Source organism: Anomalospiza imberbis, chromosome 2 (assembly GCF_031753505.1).
Source record: "Anomalospiza imberbis isolate Cuckoo-Finch-1a 21T00152 chromosome 2, ASM3175350v1, whole genome shotgun sequence".
Classification (NCBI taxonomy): Eukaryota; Metazoa; Chordata; class Aves; order Passeriformes; family Viduidae; genus Anomalospiza; species Anomalospiza imberbis.
In genome coordinates, this window is record NC_089682.1 from 5,178,408 (window position 1) to 5,192,225 (window position 13,818).

General features: G+C 41.6%; 1 protein-coding gene across 3 annotated transcripts in view; it reads left to right on the top strand.

Moving 5' to 3' along the window:
* Positions 1-13,818, top strand: part of ABCG1 (ATP binding cassette subfamily G member 1) — a 54,000-nt gene that overhangs the window by 20,994 nt on the left and 19,188 nt on the right. For all 3 annotated transcript variants that reach the window (XM_068179613.1, XM_068179610.1, XM_068179611.1), the window contains exons 3-4: positions 12,728-12,845; positions 13,589-13,721. In XM_068179613.1, the coding sequence (XP_068035714.1) occupies positions 12,728-12,845; positions 13,589-13,721 (251 nt within the window). The remainder of the gene's footprint in view (positions 1-12,727; positions 12,846-13,588; positions 13,722-13,818) is intronic.

Here is a 13,818-nt window from a genome sequence, read left to right on the forward strand (position 1 = left end):
TTAGGCTTGGATCATCCTCACCTCAGTGAGTTCCACTGGCCTCTAGAGTGACTTGTTGCTGGTTTGCCAAGAACATAACCAAGCAAAAAAAAAAAAAAATCCGCCTCCAAAACTCAGAGTTGAATTTTCTCTCTGCCTCAGAATAAGGTGGAAGCCCTGTAGAAGTGGAAGTCGTGCTTTTGTGATATGAGTTACTGCTTCCCACCTTGCTTCAATAATAATTCTATAGATAATTCCAAAAAAGACAGGATTCCCAAAATGCTGAATGACTGTGACGCCTTATTTTAGTATGTCCTGAAAATGTGAATCAAAGTTCATCCTTTTTTTTAAACTTCAAATAATTTTAATGTGTACATTTGATTTTTTTTTAGTCTGTGAAATCAAAATTAATCAAAAGGATGGTAGTTATACTACAATTAAAGCACGTATATCCAATTATTTTTTTCTGTTTTGTGTTTGAAGAGTTTTTCTCTTAAAAACTCTTGATTTTTCCGTGGAACATATTATTGATGAAATATTTAATTGTGGTTAGCAGCAATACTCCTGCTTTGCTCATGCTACTCTATAAGCTTCAACTAATCCATAACATAAAATGTAGGTCAGCTGGAGCTTTTAAAAACAGATGGAAATTCAGGAGTTTATGGTAGTGCAATGGATGTATGTCCCTGTGAGGCTGCCAACTTCTCCAAATGCAAAAAAAAAAAGCAGAAATCAGAGTGCTGAAAGGTGCTCATTGTACCTCATTTCCATTCCAGAACCACCAATGCCCTGTACAGTGGCTTTTGTTTGTAGCAGATTCAGCACCGACATGCTGCAGGAGATGAGAATTACTTCTGAGGTGTTTAAAGGTTATTATATTTACTTTGCTGACAACAAAAAGTATTTTAATTTGGGCAACTTCATTAGTGTAGAAGACAGAGGTAAAAACACAGTTGTTCTAAGTAAAATGTGAGAAGTGGAAGTAATCCAGGTTTATTTCTGCACACACTTTTTGCTTTTCCATTCAGGATCATAGGTTGTATCTTTTACTAGATTAGTGTGGAAATAAAATAAATACAGTGCCCTGCATTTCTGTTTCATTGAAGTCTTGAGTGTTTGGAGGAGAAGTGATGAGAGGCAGTGTGGCTATTTCTGAAAATAGAAGCCTCCCAGGATACATGCTCCAGCTGTCCATATGGCAGGGAGCAGGGATGTCCTGCTGCCATCGGGGCTGCTCCAGCCTCAGCAGCTCTCCCAAACCCAACTCCTGCTCCCTCTGGAGAGCTTTTCCAGGTTTGAAGGCCCATCAGGAACTTTCTGTCCATGTCTCTGCTCCTGGGTGTGTATAGAAGGGTTAAAGTCTTGGTGCCAGAGCTTCAAATTTACTTTTAAAACACCTCTGATGTTTGCCCCAGCGTGTGTTTCAAAGGGTCCTCCTGGCTCCAAGTGTTCCTCAGCTTCTTGTGGGAGAGAAAGGGACAGGAGCAGTGGGAATGTGAGGGGATGGAATGCATCTTGCAGTTTGCAGTGCAGAATTGTTTTGGGAGGGTGGGAGGGGCAGGGCAGGGATGTGCAGGGGTTGTTCAGAGGGTTGGATGGCTGAGATTGCCTGCTCTTCAGAGAAAGTTCCTGTCATCACTAGTGCAGCTGAGCTAGACTGATGTGAAAAAATGGAATTTGTTTGGAGTCAAATGTAACATTTCGAGTTTCCAAAGCTGACTAATGATCTGTGATTTTATTCTTTATATCAGACTCTCTGTCAGCTTTTAAATTGCAGTGATTAGGGCTGAAAACATTTTTCAAAACCCAAGAGATGTCTCTCCTCATGTCTGAAGGCTGGGGACAAAGCGTTGTCTTGTGAGTATATGAACCATGGCAGAAGTCTGGTTTAGACAAAACTCTGCTTCGAATAGTCTGAGAAAAGGGGTTTTCCCCTCTGCAGTTTACAGGAGACATTTCATCACAATCCAGTTTAACCTAGAGTTTGTGATGAAGGTCACTGAAGGCTTTCCTTTGTGCACCAAGCTCTTTGGACCAGATATTGCCATGAGGCCCAGCGTGGAGGAAGGAGATGCTAAATAACTTCAGCTGCTTCTGCCGTAACTCTAGAAAGCCCCAGGGCTCCCCCCTAACCCTTACACAGGTGGACGGGAGGAAGGAGCCAAAATTTTACTTTTGCTTTTTCCCCTTCCCTCCTTCTTGCTCTGGGTGCACGAGTGGGGAGGCTGGGAGGAGGAAGGGAGAGATTTGCAATGAAAGGGGACTCTGAGCTGAGCAGCAGCACAGGAGAGCCAGAGCAGTGTTCTCTGAGGGAGGAAGGCTTTCTGTCTGCAGGGTGACCCAGCTGCATCCACGCCTGGCAGGGAAGGCAGATGGGGCAGTTCAGTTCAGAACAGCTGCTGGAATATTTCAGAATATCTCCCACTTAAAAGATTTTTTTTTTTCAAAAAGAAGGGGCTGTTGTGAAGGATTCTGGTTTTATTTGTTTATAAGAATGTGAATAACACTATTTGTACCTTGATGTATGAAGGTACTGCAATTATGAGAAATAGCTTTCTGCCTGATTGTCACACATAAACAGCTTTCATCTCACAGTGCATCAGGCTTGTGACTCCAGTTTGTCATTCCGGGGAATGTGTCAGCCTTTCATTTCAAACTGGCTTGGCTTTTCTTTTGTCAGGAAAGACCTTTCCTGTGCGCTGAAGTAATAGAAACAAAGGCAATTAAAAAAAAAAAAAAAAAAGAAGGCAGCAAAAAGCAATTATCAAACAAAGATTAAGCTGTGGGTATTGCTTGGAAAAGACAATTCCACTAGATTCAGAAGAAAGATGAAGCTGTGCGTCATTCATACTTTTTTTTTTCCTCCTTTCATATTTCCTAAGGGTTGAAGATAAATTAGGGTAGCTATTTTCTGTGCAGGCAAAGAACAAGCTATGCCCCAGATCTCCAAAATGCTTCAACATGTAAATACTGCTTCTGGAGCCATCAGGTCCTGCTGCAAGTAGAGATTTATTTGCGTTCATGTTTGAAGGTTACTTTCGTTCATTGACCTATTTAATTGTCATTCTCTATCCCTGGCTGCAGGCATATGGCTCCATGTGCCTGTGGAGGGAAGAGGAGCAGCTTTAACTCTCTCAGGCAGAAACATTCCACAGGAAAAAAACCAAGAACTGAATCTTAACATGGATGTAGCATGGTAATAATAAAAATAATAGCAATAATAAAAATAATAGCAATATATAGCAATATATTGATAAGAATAAAAGAATAAGAATAAGAATAAGAATAAGAATAAGAATAAGAATAAGAATAAGAATAATACCCCTGGACTCACATGTAATGGCAATCCTCCTGTAAACCTCACTAGAAGGCTGCAGAACCAAATAAAAGGGTGGCAGAAAAGGTGAATGCAAGGAGACACAGGTTACTTAGATGCTTCTGCTCTGGTGATAACCATAAAAAACATAGAATTAAAGGGGGCTGGCAAAAACCCGTCCATCTCCCAGCACACTGGGTAGGTGTAACCAGTAGTAGCAGGGGCGAGGTTTGCCACAATATTGGTGCCACTTTGTTCTTCTCTTCTGTTGGTGGAACATTTGTCAAGAAAACCAGAATTTTGTGTCCACCTGCAAACACCTCTGGTTTTTGTCCCTTGGAGGTGTGGGTTCTCAAAATGAGGGGAGTGTGTCTGTATAGTCTATTAAAGCTTCAAACTCAAAATTAGGGGGCTGCAGAGCTTGCAAGCCCAGCAGAGTGTCATATCTAATTAGTTATTCTGAGGAAGAGCAGCATTCAGATACTAAAATAATGTGATGAGCAGCCAGGATAACAGAGAAAGAGCATGGTGCACATAACTCTTATTTCAGAGTTTCAAAGGAGTGGAATCTTTACTTAGTCAGGGCTTTTTTTGTTTGACTGCACAATGTGAGCTGTCACATCCAGTCTCTTGCATAAGTTTAATATCTAGTCCACGGATCTGAGAGAACAATGAAATTAAAGGACTTTGCAGATTCTTTATAACCTACAGCTTGGTTTAAGATTCCCCCTGTGCTAGAGCTTGGTTTCTTGCCTGATTGGCCATCTCCTCATCATTCTCTTTAATTATACAACATGGTTTACAGTTGCTGGGGATTTTGTGTCGTAAATCTTGGCTTGGGGGCTCACAATCACTCTTTAGGCTCCAACTTATTGTGTGTTTTTCTGACTTGCCACAGAAGGAAGTTACTGTTCAGCACAGAGGAAGTGGTGTCAAATGTTAGACATTCATACAAACAAAATTCAAAAACTGCTTTTAAGTTTGTCCTCAAATGTTTAGCTTTTGATTAACATCTTCCAAAGCTCATTTGGGTTTTTTCAGGCTCTGAGATGTTCTGGTTAAGTTTAAAGCCAGTGCTACCAGCACAGTGCTGTGTGCTGGAGCTAGGGGATAGCTTGAAGAAAAAATGTGTGACCTGCCCCCAGTTATCAGAGGGAAAACAGCATCTGGTACCTCTGTACATCCTGAACGTGGCCAGGCTGCTCTTCTGATGAGTGCCCAGGGAGCATCTGAAGGTGTCCTGATCTGTTTACCTTTTATATCAAAAGTTATGTATAGTCTGTTTACAATAACATGCCAATATCTATCGTTTATGTTGGACAGTCTGTCTCTACCTTAAACCAATAGAAAAGTGTCACCATCACAGCAAGGCATGGATGACAAGACGAAGGAGAAGAAGGCTAGGACGCACCCAAATTCCTCCATCTTGTACCCCTGAATTATATTCTAAAAAATCCCAAAATTCTACTTTTCCATCCTGTGTTAATCTAAATATCACACTACTCAAACCCTTGTGGCTTGTAATTCCTCATACAAAACTGACAGCTTTTTCCATGGGCTAAAATCGAAGCCACAGGTGTTTTTGACTTCATGCCAGGGTCTCCGATACCCCTGCCAGGGTCTGGAGACAGCCAGGGCAGCCAGAGGGATGTCCTGGTCTCCGACACCAATCCAGCCTGAAGACCGGAGGTGTGCAATTGCTGTGCTCAAGTGCTGCGATGGTGCAAGCAAATGAGGGACCACAGTCAAACTGACATTTCAACCCTCAAAAAAGATACTAAAGTCAGCCATCATTTTCTTGGCAGTGGATGGGATTTCTCACAGCATCGAGAGGCTCACCTAAGCTAATTGTCCTAAACTCCCACTGTAGTGAAGGGAGAGGCACTTCCACAGCGTTATTTATCCTTTCCCAGAGCAGGAATGCAAAATAAGTAGAATTAATCACCAGTTCGGTGTGCCAGTTCCTATCCACTGATAATTTTTGGGCCCTAGAAATGAATTTGGGTTAAGCATCAACATTTTGATGTGTCAGATTAGGTAGATTGAACACCCCAAGCCTCGCTGTGAGCACGGGCTAAGCCCTGCATCTGAGTTGGGACTAATCCACCTCATGACCACTAAGTGGGAAATCGGCTGTGGATCAAGAGCAATATGTTTGACAAGGCCTGGCTGTGGGCTATATTAAGAAATGCAGTTTAGTCCACTACAAAGAAAGAGCTTTGCTGCCCACAGGGGGATTTCTTTTCTTTTTTTAAAGCTTGAAAGACTTACTCGTTTAGGTTGCAAGGAATAAATTCCTCATTTCTGAGCTGGAACGAGCTGTGAGGCAGAGCAACTTGATTTGGTTGCTTCAAGCACTCACTTGGCTTCTCTGCACTTTCTGTCCTGATGTTTTGGTGCCTGGTTTGCTGTTTTATAGACATTTACATAACGAAGGTCGTTTCTCTGAGGCAAGGTACAAGAACACATTACAATTGCAAATTCCCTTAATTGTCCTAGAGCAGGGCTCAGAGCTTAGACAATGGAGAATCCTATTGTTCAGTGTCCCTGAGAGACTGTGTGAACAGAACAGAACTATGTCCACGTGTTGATTCTGAAACTAGAGTGAGAAAATGATGGGTGAAAAAGGTTTGTTCACTTTTGATACACAGTGGATGGCAGAAATTATGACCCAATGACATATGAGTTCACAGATAGGTTTTATTTGGTAGGCTAAAACATGTTTATTGTTTCTAGTGTGAGTTTGCCCCTCCAGGCTTTGTAGAGGTACAGTTCAAACCAGTATAAAATTAGGAAGGTGCCTGTTATTAAAGCAATATATTTTTTCACTCTGTTTGTCAGGAAAGCTGTTTCTGTCCCCCAGATTTTCTGGGAATTAAAAGATGCTTTTTTTCTTCCCAAGTATCTGTACCTGTAATTAACTTAAGCTTGTTTGAACTCAGTGTGGAGCCTGGGAAAGGAACCTCCATTTAAATAATCCCCATCAGGAGGGTTTTTAAAATCCAAATTATTTAAATAATCATCAACTGATACAGATAATCCCTTTCAACTGAGCATTTACAAACTGAAACATCTACAAAACCTGTTGATAGCAGGGACAGGAAAGTGCTCTGTACTCAAGCAGTGGGTGGGGAACACGGTGCCCTGGCTGGTTAAAGCAGAATTAGAAATATATGGCAAACACCTCCCTGACTATATTCCAGCTTAGGGAAACACCCTGCCTTTGATCTAATGCTGGTTTAGGTGAAAAGCCCCAAGTTACTTCATCTTCTCACTGGAGGAAGCAGATTGGTGTAGTCCCTTCTAGTAAACACAAAGATGTTTTCTGTGAGGGTGGCTTCTCAGGAGTGAGAAAAGGGCTGAGATGCAGAAAGTGAGTAATAGACTGAGAAGGAGCAGGCAAGAGAACTTTCTGGCATATTCACACCTAGAAAAGGATGATGTAAAAATGATAAGGAAAAATGTTTCCTAACTAATGTTTAATTACATCTCCAAATGTAAATCTGGCCTTGAGCTGTTATCTCTGTGTGTGTTTCTCATCTCGTGCTTCTCTGTAGAGTTTCTGCCAGTATGTCCCAGCTCTTCGGTTTTCTGATGGAAATCTGAAGAGTCTACAAATGAAATGCCTGCCAGGTCACCTGAGGATGTTTCCAGAGTCTGGGTGGACTCCTGCAAGGTCCTTCTCTCAGCCAATAAGTGACTAACCCTCCCTTCAGTATGACGTGGGACCAAGTTATCCTGGTTTTCCCTTCCTTGTGCAGTTGCTGTCCAGTTCATAATCCAGGGCCTTTGGCCATGGACGTGGGACTCTGGTGGATCTCAGGGGCAGCAGCAAAGCCAGGAATTTTCTAGCAGCGTTTTTCCTTAAAGGGAGGATTCCTTCCTCCTGCCTCAAGGGGAAAGACGTGACAGCTTGGCTCTACATCCCCTTATTTCAGTTTTGTGCTAGAGAATTACCTGGACTTCTGCATAATTTGGGGGATTTCTTAATTGATGTAAGAGGAAGCCAGGTGAGGGCTGAGCAGATCAACTTTAGAATAGAAAAATACAGTGGGGATTCTTTAATGGGTCAATATATGGTGCCAAGAAATTGCTGTGGTTTCTTGTCATGATTTAAGAAAGAATTTGCCTGATAGTATAGTAAGAGAACATATTTGTGGATTGAAATTTAAACTGCTGTTTAAAAAGTATGTTTCTTGTTGAAAGCATTAAAGGAAGGCAGGTAAGTAATACAGTAGTTGCCAGAGATGTCTTCTGTATTTCCAGCTGGATATTTCTCAGCAGGAATACATCCTGTCTTAAAAAAGCACCACAAAAAGATGCAGAAATATAGCCCTTGTATAATTACTTAATTTTTAATAAAGGAATGCTTCATTTCTGCCTGGCAGGGAGTGTGGAAAGAGCATGTTATGATGTCTCTGGTTTTGATTTTTAAGTGCCAAATGCTGATTTCTTTGTGGGTCAGTTTCCAGTTGTTTGTAGCTTTGCCAAACTCGCGCTCCTTGAGTTGAAATTTCTCATGTTGCCTTTTACTTCAATAAATGCTCTGAGAAACCTCTGAGCAGTTTCAGGCCAGTGGCACTTGCAGGGCACCAGCAGTGATTTCCTGCCCCCAGAAGAGCTTGTGATGAAAGAGAAGCAGTTCAAATACATTGGGAAGGGCAAATCCTGCTCTAATTGCAGCGAGCAGGAAAAACCTGCTGTGCTCACCCGGGACCTGAGACGGGGTCTGGGTGCCCACCGATGGAGGCAAAAATAGGTTACAGCACCTAGAAACTTCCACAAATCTGTGTGACATTTCTCTGAGTAACAAATGAGGATTACTGACAATGAAATGCAAATGAATGAAGCATTTCAGTCAAAAACCTAGAGGTGGTGTTTACCTGAGGAAATTCACTGTGAGGTAGGAGTGGGTTTTGGTTGTGTTTTAATTGGTGCTGATTCAGACACATCCTGAAGCATTGCTCCTACCCTGAGGATGAGGAGGGATGGCTTGCTTCTCTCCAGATTAATCATAATTTCTGTGGGAATGGTAAAACCAGATCTCCCCATAAATCTCTGTAAAATCCACGAGGAAGCAGATAAAACCATCAACATGTTTCTCCCTTGCTGATTTCCAGTAGTAAAGAAATTTTGTTGACTTGAGCAAAGAGAGCTCCCTCAGTATCTTCATCCGAGACACGAGGTCACCTCTGTCCATTCACTGAAAAAGGGACTTTTGTGGGCTCTGTGCTGCTGCCAGGAAGGGAGGGAATTCCACCTCTGGAAGGGAGGTCTGGTCAGGCCAGGCAGGTGGTTCAGCTGTGAATCTGATCAATTATCACAGTGATTGAATATCACATTTGATTTCATGGGAAATCCTCACATGGGAAAACAAAACACGTTCTGCTTCTCAGGAGAAGCATTTGAACTCCGGAATGTAATGTGAGGTGAAATTAAGACCAAAAAAGTTTTGTGTCACTAGAATTTTCAGTTTCAGTTTTGATTTGTTTCTGCTGTGTTCTGTTTTCAGGGGGTTGGGCTGAGAAATTTTCTGAGGGGTTGTTCTGGTTCGTGATGGCGTGTTAATGTCAAATCTGTATTTTAAGTAGTTCTTGAAAACTGATATTAAAATTCCCATGGGTATCAGCCCCTAAATATATATATTTTAAAGGTTGTGTCACAGTAACTTAAGGAGGGGACATAGGGAAACTGAAAGATCCAGGCTGATTTCCATTGGAAATTGGAACGATTTTAGGAGAAGCGAAAAAGGAGAAAGTCACATGTCGCTATTGGACACGAAATGACTATACAGAATCTTGGTAAGTTCAAAAGAGAAAAAGAGCTAATTTTATTTCTGACTTTGGAATATATAGAATTCTAAAAGTGACAGTGGATTGGAGGATGAAATTGCTGCTTCTCCAACCACACTGGTCAAACCAACAGTCCATCAATTCTCTCACAAAGAAGAATGCAAATCAATCATTATTTAACATGAACAGCGTGTGAGAACTCCAGTAGAAATATGTAAAATCAGAAGGCATAGAAAACTTTGAAAAGAACTTTAAAACTTTCAAAAGAACCACAAAAGAAAACTTAACACTTTTAAAAATCAGGGCAACAGTCACAATTCTACACTTGCTCTGGGTCCAAGGGGAGAGAGCTGCTGTGGTGCTGGAACTGACCAGCCCAAGGTGTGCTCACACCCTGGTGTGGGCTGGCTTTGAGGCCCAGCCGCCCATTAAACCCTGCCATACCCAAGCTCCCTGCCGCAGGGACTGAGGAAAACGAGGTGGGCTGGTGCTGGAGGCAGTGAGAAATTCCTGATGTATGGCAGATGGACGTGGAAGGGGCCCTCACTGTGAGAACGCAATCCCCTCCAAATGCATAATCTGTTTCTTGTGAAAGACACGTGGCCCCGTATAGAAGTTTTAGGTCAACTGATTCAGTTGAAGATTAGCCTCGGTATTCTGAAAAGGGAGGCTGTTGTTGCTCAGGGGACTTTAATTCCTCATAAAGGATTATACTGGGGCACCACACTACTGCCACAGTGTCAAATCTTTTTCTGGGTTTGCTAAATTAACCTTTGTAATGGAAAAGCTTATTATGCGCTTCCAGTCAAAGGAGGAGAGGAGTTTGAGTTTGTAGCAACTTAAAATGCCAGTGATTAGGATCCTAATCTAATATTCATAGTTTTGGGGCTTTTCTTTTATTTCTTCTTAAAGTATATTTCTCTACTGTATTGCAAATGACTTGCTGAGAATTTCAGGAAGAATTTCTTCATGGAAAGGGTGGTCAGGCATGGGAAGGGGCTGCTCAGGGAGGTGGTGGAACCCCCATCCCTGGAGGTGTTCAAGGAATGACTGGATATGGCACTCAGTGCTCTGTGCTAGTTGACAGGGTGGTGATCAGTCAAAGCTTGGACTTTATGATCTTGGAGGTCTTTTTCAAGCTGATTCTGTGTCTCTCTGATGAGTCCTGCTCTGATTTAACATCGTGTGCAGGATACTTAAAATGGAAAACTCTATCAGAGGGACAGAAACACGTGAAGGTCATGAGGGGGAAGATACTGCAGTTAACGATAAACCAATCATCACTTGTGAAACTCTGGAAAAGTGACTTTGATGTGTGTAATGTTAAATCTCACAGTCATACGTAGGGAGAGGAAAGGTGTCAGTTTTAAGTAATTATATCTATGTTACCACGTTTGCAGCTCCTGAGCCTGTATTTTAGGTTGCATGTCCCTCATTGATGGCAGTGTACATTTTTTATCCTCCCTCATCAGTTTGAGCAATATGTTACAAGTTAATGCAGGTAATGGTGGTACATTCTAATATTTGGTGGTACATTCTAATATTTGAGTCCCGGAGGTTTAACAGGGTTGGGAGGTAGCAGGTTCTCATTACACTGAGGAGGGAGAATGAAGGACACTGTCCCTACAGACCCTGTTTATTAAATATTGCCACATCTGAAAGACCTGATTGTTCCTTGCCCTTTGCCTTCAGATGCTGCTGTGGATGGGGGCCTTGGTGTGAAGGACAAGCTGCTTGACCTTGTGGGGGTACCATGGATTTCTCTTTTCAAAGTTGCTGTGCCTTTTGATAGATTGTCCTTGCTTTCCTTTTCAGGACTTGTGCCATAAACAGGCTATGTGGATACCCTGCTATTTTTGTATCTGTGCTACCTCCTGGCTTCCAAACAAGTTGTTTCCTTTAGGTCCAGGACAAGATTTGTAGTGAAAAATTACTAGCCTGTTTAAGGAAAAAAAAAGGCACTCACGAAATAAGTGTTTTTGATCCATTTAGTCAGTTACATTTTCTAGGACATCTGCCATGAAAACAGTAGGATCAGATATTTCTAGAGAGGTTCTGCGGCTCCTGCATTGCCCCCGGTTTGGGGTGTGCTCAGGGAAGAGGATTTGCTGTGGGTTTGGAGACCCCACAGCAGCATGACAATGTTTTTGGTGCAAAGTTTGCTCTTTTGTGGCATAGGAGGAGTGTGAATCAAGAATGGTGACAAGAAGAAAATTTAAAGAGAGTAAGTGGAGATGAAAACAAATCATGAAGTTAGGAAGAAAGAGAAATCAGAAGATAACCCACAATTCTTTTTTTTCTAGGAGCTTGCCGACAATGTGGGGTTTTTTTACAGCATTTCCTTATTCCAGCTACAGCCTGTGCTGATCATCAGAGCTCTGGGATAGTTTACATGTGGAATGTACATCCTGCTTGCGTATCCACCAGAGTGGCAAAATGGACTGCCAAACCCTGACTCTGCATTTAAATGGATTTTCCACTCTTCTGTCTTAGTTTTAGTTGAACCACATAAACATTGTCAACATATGAGATTGGCTTTTGACACCTTAATTAGCATTTTTTCTTATTAAAGGCTTTAGCTACAAGCACTGGTAATTAGAATAAAGTAAGCAAGCAAAAAAAAAAAAAAAAAAAAAAAAAAAAAAAAAAAAAAAAGACAAAAGGGAAAGAGATCCTGAAAAATTTAAATGCTGATCAGGGCTCTCTCCACCTTCTTTACACAGCTTTTATGCCTTTACATGGAAATCCTGCAGGGCAAGGTGGATGCAATTGGTCCAAATCTGGAATTCTCATTGGAGCACAGTTTGCTTACACTTAGAATAACATGGAGTTAAGGCTTTTAATAAAGGTTTACTGGCAAAGATAATTAACTGAGAAATAAGTTGAAATGCTTGGAGAAGGTGGTGTTGTCACTCTGGAGCATCCTTGCCTGAGGATGTAATTATAGTGGCATGAAGTTTTGGAATGGATTAATCTAAATGAGAAGAACACCCTGCATGTTCTTAACTATAAATTTTCCCTAGAAATTGTTTTTACGGTTACTGTGGTCAGCCTCCCTGTCTAGAAAAGCCTTTAGAGTTCCTCTGGTAAGAGAGTTCGTGTGGCAAGAGAACGAAGAAGTTTGTGTGTCTCCTTCTGCTGAGTTTCTTGTCATACAAGACAATTTTTCCATTTCTTTATGGAAAAAGGCAAAGGTCTTTGAGACCTCGGCTGTGGCTCTGTCTAAGAGGTTGCTGTTTTGGTGAGAGGGCAGAATTTTGACACTGAAACTGCAGTGACTGGAGGGCAGCCTGCTCCAAGACTGTTAGCTGTGGAATATTGGATATTTTAACAGCTTCCTGGTAAAATATTCTGAGAGGACATGTAGAGAATGGCTGCAAGGCTTCATAGCTCTTTTTAAAAATCATCCTGCAGTGAGGCAAGAATGTGAGACCCTGTAATCCCATTTGTGTCAGGGCAGGAAGCTGCTGCTTGCTCCCACTCACAATTTGGCTTTTGATAGTTATTTTGCTGATGTTGGCATCAGCTTCTCAGTAGGTGGCTGTTAATGCCCATTTGTCATCAATATTCAGTGGAAATGAACTTTTATTGCTCCCCAGATGTGATTAAGGGTTCAGTGAACTTTTCTTCCTTCTTCCAGGTTATAAGACCCTTTTGAAAGGAATATCAGGGAAGTTCAGCAGTGGAGAACTCGTTGCAATTATGGGACCTTCAGGAGCTGGGAAGTCAACACTTATGAATATTCTGGCAGGATACAGGTCAGTACCAATGGAAATCCCAAGTTAAGATAAAATCACTGAGGCTGAGGGCTCCTTGGAGACAACAGAAGAAGAAATTTTGGCCTAGAGTTTGTCAAAAAAAGTCACTTCAAAGATTTTGAATTAGATTCTTTTTGCTTATCTTTTTTTTCCTCTGTGTCCTGTTTTGGTCACTTGGGATTTATCTCTTAACAGGTCTGATCCAAAAAGAAGAATCACTTTAAAATCAAAAAAACACACATATAGAGAAAATCTCCTTTTTTGGCTGTGTAGCAAATCTGACTCAGTGTCTTATGTTTGTGATGTTTTTTAAATCACATAAACACTTGAAAAATCTACTCTTTTTAGTCACCACTTCATAATGTTGATGTCTTCCTCACCAAAGTGCAGTTGATTGTGTTTCATTTTTCTAAATCCCCTCTTGTATGGTTGTACAAGGTGTCTCTGTCTTGTCATTTGGGGCATGAGGAACAGGATAGAGAAATCTAAAAAAAACCCTACTTTAATTTCTTGGTATTTTTTCAGATTTATGTACAACAGCACACATTTCAAGTAAAATTTTCAGCATCATGGCATGAAGCTTTATATGATAGAAAGCATAATCAGGAAATAATTTAATTTCTGTCCAGTCTACCAAATTTATTTCATAGTGACAGTAACTACCTAAGACTTCCACGTGCTGAGTCATTTGGCAGCACAAGTGATGGTGAGATTCACCTCTGGTTGTTGCTGTTTGGTTTCAGAGAGACGGGAATGAAAGGACAAATCCTCATCAACGGGCAGCCCCGCGACCTGCGCTCCTTCCGCAAGGTCTCCTGCTACATCATGCAGGATGACATGCTCCTTCCTCACCTCACTGTCCAGGAAGCTATGATGGTGAGCTTTGTTCCTTACCCTAATTTATCTGAGCAGGAGACAATGGAGAATGGTTTGTGCTGTGCCCTTGGTCCTACCCCTGGCAGTGCCACAAGAT